At 33.1% G+C, this 10008-nt stretch overlaps 1 protein-coding gene across 1 annotated transcript; it reads right to left on the minus strand.

The window, feature by feature from the left end:
* Positions 1 to 3606: 3606 nt before the first annotated feature.
* On the minus strand, positions 3607 to 4725 carry LOC108847138 (histone H1.2). Its single transcript, XM_018620326.2, has 2 exons — positions 4493 to 4725; positions 3607 to 4400 (listed from the first exon to the last, which is right to left on the minus strand). The coding sequence occupies exons 1-2, from the start codon at positions 4655 to 4657 to the stop codon at positions 3825 to 3827; spliced, it is 741 nt and encodes a 246-aa protein (XP_018475828.1). The 5' UTR covers positions 4658 to 4725; the 3' UTR covers positions 3607 to 3824.
* Between the last annotated feature and the right edge of the window lie 5283 nt (positions 4726 to 10008).

Raw genomic sequence — 10008 nt, forward strand, 5'->3', positions numbered from 1 at the left:
GACAACGACTACCCGGATTTGAATTTCATCCGTTAGATCTAACTCGGCGTGGAAATAACTATTGTTGGTGAAATTTAGTTTTTTTCTCCATTAATGTGTAGATAATTCTGTAAGGTTTTATGTTGAATTTAAGCGTTTGAAACTGATTTTTTAAAGATGAGAACATTGGTTTTGAAGCTTGTTTTGATAGGTTGATGAATATTTGTTTTTATGTTCATGGAAAATTACACTAACCAAGGAGTGTAACGAACCAAGAATCGGACCATATATAATCCATCTTCTAGCATTTGGTTGCCACACAACATGTTGCATGTATCATGTGTCTATCTTCAAAAGAGTCCTTACTCAAGCAACCAAATATATATGCATTGGATTCGTTACGTTATCGTGTAATGATTCACTATATTCAATTCGTCATAACAGCTAGAAGTCTAAAACTATATATAGGACAGTGAGGCTGAGCCGCTGAGGCATATGCGTAGTTTTACAATAATGATGATGTATGCAAGAATACAATATTCAAATCTTTCATTGCTATACTTCTTTTTTATCTAATGCATGTTCATATGTTTTATATATTTGGAATATTGATATTGATTTGAAAACCTTTTTTATTAACATTGGGATATTTCAGACTTATTAAAGAGCTCGGATTAATTTTCAAATGAAAGTACGGTCCAAGAGTAAACTTTTCTCCAATTATTAGCTCATATCACTAAATATCGTTCATCTAATTCATGATCTAATTTAAACATGATCACTAAACGTATTTATTAAATAAATTTAAAATAGAGATCGTAGTTATAAAGAATCGAGTTTAGCTGAATCAATTCATGAGCTATAACTTATTTTTGACACCTCTATCATTAACAAAACATGAAGTTCAATTCTAACGATGGACTTTCAATTCTAACGATGGACTTTTTCCTTGGATTTCGCAATGAGCTAGTGAATGGTTGATACAAATATCCATATGTTTTCATGAAGTGAAATTTTTTATAGAAAAATACTAGAAACCCATTGATTATGAAAATACTTGAAAAACTAAAAAGGTTACGAGATTATTTTCTTAGACTTAGAATTCTCGAATAAATCAAAATTTTAAAAATATATTAAGATTTCTATAGACGTACCAAAAACAAAAACAAAAAAGAAATGAAATTTTTTATTGAGATCTCTATTGGTCAACTTAAATACGCATTATTCTTTTCCCCAACTTGAAATCTTTTACTCAAGTCAAATACATAAAAGTATAAAATGGCGTGATGTTTAGATCTTGAATTAATTCCACTAATTTTTAATAGCGTTAATATGGATCTGATATGGATCGACGTATGTTGCATTTTCAATTTTATTAATATACATTATATAAAAACATGTATGTAGAGGAATATTTTCATTTAAAAATAAGTGTCGTTTTTTAGAATTTTAATGCAAAATTTATTAATAAAATTCTCCAGTTTATTTATTTATTGGTTGAAATATGGTTAGGTGTATAAGTAATTATGTTTTTATTTTTGAAATATACAAAATCAGATGTTTTCTTAATCTGTGTGCATAAACGTAGAATGTTAATTAAAATAAAATGGAAAGAGTATTGAAATATAAATAATTTTAAATTGATAGTTAACTATAATTAAAACATAAATTAGATTAAAAGAAAGCTTCTGAATGAAAATGACCCAAATTAGATTCATTGGATCAAATTAGATTTATTGAATCTAATATGGTCTTAGTTCGGTTAATATCGATTTGAAATGGTTTATACTTTAATTTAAAAACAATAAACCAACAATCATACTTTATGTATTTTTATATTTCAAACATTAAAAACATGAAGCATTAAATTGAAACTATTATCTGGAAGATATATAGAATGAAATTATAGTTTGTGAGATATCTTATACTATATAATTTTGTGGGGAAATAGATTGGGGATCTTCTATACTATAGTAAGAGAAACTTCATTGAAAAGTTTTTTAAATACTATTTCACACCAAAAATAAAAGAAATATTTTAAATAGATAAATGAGTGAGTATTTAAATGTTGAAACCTCACTCAAAATTTTCTCAAAGTATCTCATTTGAGAGATAATCATTTGAGATATCTCTGAGTGAAATTCTGGTCATTTGAATGCTCATTTGTTTTTGTATTAATACTTCTTTTCGTTTTTTGTTAAATGTTAAAATTTCTAATGGAATTGTTCTAAGTGACTCATAAGAACTTGACACATTGCACCTTCTTTTATGTCACATCAGCCAAGCAAATATCTCATTTATTAAAGAGACATGACTACATAACTAAGTTTTAGCCGTGGATTAATCATATACACAAACTACACAGTCTATGCTAAGTATGCTTGGATCAGTCCAAAAGTTGACTCTAAATACATAGAAAATCTAATGCTAACCTTTCAATAGACTTAGGTTAGTTTAGGTTAGTTTCTTGAATCCCTTCATATATTAAAAAAGAAATTGCAGAATGTACTTATTATTGCACATTATAATGTACATGTTATCAATCATACATTGATTATATTCATGCGCGGTTCTCAATCTAGTTTCTACTATTTCCCAAAACCTAATTAATTACATTGGAAGTAAAATACAGAACTCGATTCTAAGCATAGGCATTCAAAGAATACATAGGCATAGAGAAGGAGAAGATACGATTGTTTAGGAATGTGCAACCCCATCGTTACAGAATGGGAGCTGGCTACAAGCTTGGTGAAAATGGAGATGTCACAGAGAACTATTGGGAACGCATTGGAGAAAGACAACAGCTGCAAGAAGGAAGGAAGGGAGAGAAAACCATACAGGATAGAGTTAGTTGCAGACTTGTGTGCGAAGCATATATAGAGGTGAGAGTGCTCCAAGTGATTTTTTCTAAACTAGTTTTCAAACAAGTGTGTGTTTTTTCTTAACATAAAATTTTGGTTTAACCATATCAATATAAATGCAGGACAACAACAATGTGTAGAAGAGCTGTTCGAGTTGAGATCTCACAAGAGGTTTGCAGATGCGTTCCTTACCTATTGCAACTTAGTTGACACTGCTAGGTTTTACTGCACCTATGCTCTTGAAGGTTCTCCAAAGGTTAGAGCTGAAACATTGAAGTAAATGAAGTGAGAATCCATGGTGAAGAATTGTGGTTTTGTGCAGATGATAGCATGGAAAGAGTAGGAAAATACATTGCTAGTGGATCCAGAGGAGATAGACTGTTTGAAGAATGTAGGGAAGGTTAAATGAGAATGCAGATTCTTTAGACGAGCTATACAGTAGACCAAAACCCTGCTTGTGAAGCTGGATCAATACGGAAAGACATGGGAAAGACGAGATGTTTTAAAGAACCAAATGCATCATATGATTCACACAATGGTATGAACCTCACTTGTTCTTTAAGATAAGACCAGTTCCTTGAAAGCATCTTATGTTTCTAATGAGCAATGAAACAAGGAGTTGTTGAAGAAAAACAAGAAACTGAATCTACTTAACACATTGATACAATGCTTCATAATCATTCAAGAACATATTCAGGCCGACATAGATGAAGATTAAACCTAACAAAAACCACATCTCTTCAAAACATATCTTAGAAATTCGGAATGAAGACAACACCACATTTAGCTATTGATTAAAAAGGGCTTTCATTTCAGACAAACCAAAAAAAAAATTACAAGAACAAGGTTTCAAAAAAAAACCAGAAAGTAAAAAAAAAAAAAAACTATGGAAAAGCAAAGCCCCTTGAAGGATGATTCAATTATACAAGACTACCCTAAAGAAGCTAAACCACCACCATATCCTATAAAACCACCAAATCTTCTTCACTTCTTCACCTTCCTCGTAGAAGCCCTTTTCGCCGGAGACTTCACACTCTTAACCGGAGCCTTCTTCTTCTTAGCCACAGCCACAGCTTTCTTAGCCGGAGCAGCAGCTTTCTTCCCCGGAGACGTTCTACTCGAAGTCCTCGCCGCTTTAGCAGGTCTCTCCTTCGCCTTAGGCTTAGCCGCAGTCTTGGACACAGCGGCAACGCTCTTTGTCTTCGCTTTAGGCTTAGCAGCAACAACTTTAGCCTTTGGCTTTGCAGCAGGCTTCTTAGTTTCTTTACCTGCCGGTTTAGCTTTAACCGGAGCCTTAGGTTTAGATACAGCCGCTGGTTTCTTCTTAACCGCCGCCGGTTTAGCTGCCGCTGCTGCTGAAACGGATTTAGCAGAGGGAAGTTTGAAAGATCCTTTCACCTTAACCAACTTCTCAGCAGCGACGAGCCTCTTGAGATTAACGAGGAGAAGCTTCCTGAAGGTAGTTGGAAGAGACTTCTCCTTCTCCTCGATGAACTTCTGAATCGCGTATTGGCTAGATCCGGTCCTCTCCTTCAACGTCGTGATTGCATCTTTAATCATCTGCATTAATCAATTCAAAAAAAAAAAAAAATTACGAATCTGAAATAAATAAAAACGGTTTAGATCGAAAAAACGAAAACGAATCTCGTTACCTCTTCGTATTTAGGGTGAGATGGTGGAGAGGAAGCTTTCTTCTTCTTCGGAGACTTCTTCTCTGCTGCAGGCTTCTTCTTAGGTTTAGCTTCCTTTGTCTTCTTCGCTTTAGCATCTCCTGAGGAGACGTTGGTGGGGATGTTCTCTGCCTCTGCTGCCGACATTTTTTTTTTCTCTAGGGAATTGAAGTGATGGAATGTAATGAGTCAGAGAAGATTCTGGGTGAGGACGATGAGAGTTTCGGACATTGTGTTTTATAGTCGGATGTGTAAGAGACAAGAGTTATTCATTCTTTGCTCTGGTTGGTTGAGAGGATGAGTACGCGGATCGGTGTGGCTGCTCAGGTTTGAATTTGAGCCGTTGGATCTTTGACGTTATCGACGGTGTGGAGATAAGGGTTGGTTAATGTAAAGGATGGGGGAGGTTAATGGATGTGGAAAGGTGTTTTGTTTATGTTTGGTGTGCTTTTAGACTCGACTGATTTGATCGTAACTTGAGTTTTACTTGATGGAATTTAGTTTTGTTTTGATAGGTGTGTAGATAATTTTGTAAGGTTTCTTTTGAATATCTAAGCGTTTGGAATGGTTTATTTTAGGATGAGAAAATCGGTTTTGAAGCGAGGTTGGTCGACACTATGGTTTGTTTTGATAGTATTTATGTATATTTGTTTTTCTGGAGAATGCTTGGGGGGAGATTATCAATGTTTGTATCCGTTGGAAACTACACTAATAAAGGAGTGTAGCGAATCAAGAATTATTAAAATCGGATCATTTTTCGGTGGAAAGTCATGCTATAGAATCCGATCATAGATGACCATCTTCTAGTGTATGGGTTGCCACACAACTTGTTGCATGTAGGATGTGTCTAATTTCAAAAATGTCATATCTCATGTAACCAAGTATGTATGAATTGGTTTATTTTATATATTTTATATTCATTACATCGTGTAATTATTCTAGATTAAATTTGTTATAAAAACTTAATTTATATGCCTTAGAAAGTCATGTATAGTTTAACAATAATGATGATGTATGCAACTATGCAACTATGCATCTTGCTTCTAAAAGCATACAAATACTTTTATTACCAATGGAATTATCTAACATTCGTTGGCAAACATAAATCTTATCATGAATACGAAATTCAAATCTTACATTGTAATATATTTTTTTATGTAACGAATAGCAATTTTCTACATTTGGAATATTGATATCTATTTGAAACTTCCAGCGTTTTTAACGAATTTTGTATTGCGACGAATGATTGTGTAACGTCCTAGATGGCATGAATAAACTTCGGCGTAATTAAAGGTTTACAGATTTATAATCAAAATATAGTAATTTCATTTTTCAAATTTTTTTTTTTCTTCATTTTTCAAATTGATAACTGATATACATCTAGTATATAAACCCCGTTGATACATTCTCACAAAGTTAATTTCCCTCATCAGTGTACAACTGGGGTTAAAAATACACCATGATCAAATAAAAACTGGATCCAACTCACATGTACTGATATACATCAAACTTTTTCTAGTCTAATACCTAACCCAATTCAAATCATAAACGAATAAACTGACCAAAAACTAAATTTCATTCACAAAGAAAAAAAAAGAACCGGTCTATAAACTTATGATCGATCTGATCATAGTTGAATAATTCCCGATTCACATACATTTTTTATAAAACGGATACTCTTAGGAAATAAATTCAATCAGTATTTACAATAGTAAGCCGCTAAGTAAGGCACGAACCTTTAATCTCCCTTTGAGATTCCACCAATCTCTCCTCATATATTAATTGCGTTCTATTGGTATGCCCTCGGAAGTTAATTGCATTTTACGTTTGTCAATGGAAGCTAATGTTGGATTCAAGATACTCTTAAGTTTCTAAATTTATGTTTTTAGAAGTCTAGACTCCTATAAACACCATTAACAAACATGCAAGTAATAACAATAGACTTTTTCGTTGCGGATTTAGTAATGGCCTAGTGAATGGTCGACTCAAATGTTAATACTATGTTTTCAATATATCGATCTACCGAAATGGTAAAGGAAGATCTGTCCCCAACCTTTCGATAACTATAAATCTCTAGTATATGATAACTTAGTTTTTGGTATTATCTACATATGCAAGAATGTTATAATAAAGTAATAAATTATAACTTTTTGATTGTTGGGATACTTATCAGTTGTCACCACCTATTATAAATATTCACACATGCCATCCATTCAAAGTGCACCGGCCAAAATCTCAAAAAGATCCTTTCCTATAAATTATTTACACAAATATTCAGAAGGTACTATGTAATCAAATTAATACGGCGTTAAAATGCTAGTTTATCACCAAAATATTGGGGTCTTCGATAGACGAAACTGTAAAGTAGAATAAAATGATATATTATTGTGTTGTGTTTGATAAAAGAATACAAGATGCATATATATATCACTAACATTAACATAATGTTAGTAATAGATAATGCTAACTTTCCTAAACTATTAATGTAAATATACTAAGAATATCTTGAGATTAACTTGATCTTCAAGTCTTTTCTTTTAGTCTTCTGGGTCTTTATGGGTTTCACAGACTTCACAAACTTGGTCCGTAAGATACATATCTTCCGTCCTAACATATCTTTAATACTCCTCCGCACGACAAACGTGGGATGCAACACGCAAATCTGTAATCACAAAGCAGACCACGTATGTCGTGGACACTATGTCGAGGAACACAAGCCAGTAGGTTCCTCTAGGAATAGACTTCAACTTTAGACAAAGGGATGAAAACTTCAACTCTTCTTTGGTCTTGACAATGGGAATACATCCCGTGGGTGCAACTGCAGCTCCAAAAAACAATCGTCCATGACTTGGACAGTCCATAACTTGGACTAAAATAGACCTAAAAACATGAACGTTCAACTAGAACTCTCCCGTAATGGTTAAACTATAACCACCAATATTCCAAACTATGAAACAACAAACATCTTAAGAAATTCTAAACTATAGAAAATCTTAGATAATATTAACCCATGTAAAATAATAATCCCATGAACACCATTCATCAATCTCTCGTGCACTCACCAAAACCATACTAAAAAAAAAAAAAAAATACCACAACACGTCTTGCACGTACCCAAGACAAAACACACTAAAATTAATAAAAAAAACAAACCTTAATTATGTTAAAGCACAAATCACGTGGACTTGAAGACTAAGTTTACGTGAATCAACGTCGTCATCCGGATCATCTTCGTCATCGTCAACACCACCGATGATAAGCATGATCAAATCTTAAAACTTACGGAAATTTTAATTTTGATCCCTAAGAATCGACTGCTCTGATACCATGTAAAGTAGAATAGAATGATATATTATTGTGTTGTGTTTGATAAAAGAATACAAGATGCATATATATCACTACCATTAACATAATGTTAGGAATAAATAATGCTAACTTTCCTAAACTATTAACGTAAATATACTAAGAATATCTTGAGATTAACTTTATCTTCAAGTCTTTCCTTTTAGTCTTCTGGGTCTTCATGGATTTCACAAGCTTCACAAACTTGGTCCGTAAGATACATATTTTCCGGCCTAACATATCTCTAATAGAAACACATGGAGGATAGCATGTGAGTCTAGACGCGAGGCCGATTGTAATTGTCCTTCAACAACTCTCTGCTCCAACATGGACCAAGGAAAATGACGATCTACAACAACAACTATCTCGGTTAAACAAGAGCCTATGACAATGTAACAATGATGAACTACTAACGATCCTATATATTCTCCAAAGAAAGAGAAACTTGATTCAATAAAATATGTATTGAATGGCCAAGAAAAAAAAGAGAGCAATAGCTGCAAATTCACAATAACTTACATCCACTACATGTTCATAAATCATAACCAATCAACGATCCACTCCACTTGTATTTTCTTCTTGTTCAATCCCGTAGCTACTGTACGGACGCTTCAAGTGATCGAAATATGTGACCATTTTTTATCATTTATCTCTGTTATCAACCAAGACTGGTTTCCTCCTTATTTAACACTATGGGTGGTTAATGGAGATGTATTATCTGGAAGCTGATAAACTGATGGATTCTCCAAATGATCTGATGTAGACACTGGGGGTCAAGATTTATTTGGTCGTAAGTAGTTTCAGATTACACGACATATAGGGTACTTTCCTAAGTTGAAAATGGTGCTCTCAATGATAAGTTCGGTGGTATTGGCATGATCCGGGATGATGTGGATTTGGTTTTCATAGTCTTAAGACGTCAAAAAGGCCTCGAATGGTAAAATCTAGGCTTGCAGATGTTTGGGTAGTTTAAAATTTAGGAAGTCCAGTTCCACCAAAATCTTGTCAATTGAACCGGAAAAATTTGGTTATGTTCAGTATTCGGGTAGTTCGGTTTTTATTCTTTTTATCAGAAGTTTTTTTGTTTCGATTATATTTTGGTCAAAATTTTGGTTAAATTTGGATAATTTTATTCAAAAATTTGGTTAATTTGGTTAGCAATTTTTTTTGAAAAACCAAACCGCCTGAATACTGAACCGAACTGAAAATCAAATTTTTATAAATCTGCCGAATTAAACTAAACTCGTTAATCAAACTAATTGAAAATTTCGGTTCGATTTAGCGAGTTTCTTTCGGTTCAAAATCACATGGCTAGTAAAATCGATCGAAGAAGAAGAATGACTGAGTTTGGCTTCCAAACGGGGTAATTATTTTGAAATACATTTCATGTTTAATCTTTGATCTCTTATTTTATTCTCCATGTTTAATGTGTATGCAAATCTTATTTCCAAAGGAGTTGATCATGAAATTTCATCTTTTTCTCATGCGTGATATATAATTCCTCATTTGTTAGCTTATAAGACCAGCTTCTTAAAACCAGTCCAATAAAATATGGGAGATTCACGGTAAAACAAATCTTCAGAACTTCTATGTCATCAAGGGCGCTAGAAATACACTCTCTTTTGACTCTAGAATATTCTGTTTGAAGCATCGAGTGGGTTTGGATCGAGCCTTCATTATTTTGGTTGTGTATTTGAGAGACCCCCAACAATGTGATATGCATCTATCATGAGATGTGTAATCTTGAAAGGACATTCCATTTGTAACTTTAATCACTATCACTAGTAAGCTGTTAAAAAAATACTAGTAGCATACATATATTTCATAGAGGAAATCTTGAAGCTCAACAACATTCCCATTTGTGGTGCGGAATAGGACGATTTGACTTGGTGGTACTATATTCTTCAAATGGAAGCTCGAACTTGGAAATAATACACTCAAATTTGTCTTGATTTTTTTTTGTCAATGAATTGAGTTTTTTTTTGTTTTCTAAATTCCTTTTATGATTTATTCTTAGTTTAACAACTTCATACATTTATTCTCACAGATTCTCAAAAGAACCCAATATTAACTTTCTCAAAACTATTTTACTTAGAAATCAAATCTCCAAAATCTAACAACACCAGCCATATTGTTACAAAAAAGTCAAACAGAGA

Source organism: Raphanus sativus, unplaced genomic scaffold (assembly GCF_000801105.2).
Source record: "Raphanus sativus cultivar WK10039 unplaced genomic scaffold, ASM80110v3 Scaffold2035, whole genome shotgun sequence".
NCBI classification, from domain to species: Eukaryota; Viridiplantae; Streptophyta; class Magnoliopsida; order Brassicales; family Brassicaceae; genus Raphanus; species Raphanus sativus.

What these genes read in the sequence shown, in the direction of transcription:
- LOC108847138 (XM_018620326.2), bottom strand. Translation starts at nt 4,657, where the DNA reads ATGTCGGCAGCAGAGGCAGAGAACATCCCCACCAACGTCTCCTCAGGA. An exon ending in CTCACCCTAAATACGAAGAG is followed by an intron (nt 4,401 to 4,492) that starts GTAACGAGATTC and finishes TGATTAATGCAG; the next exon opens with ATGATTAAAGATGCAATCAC.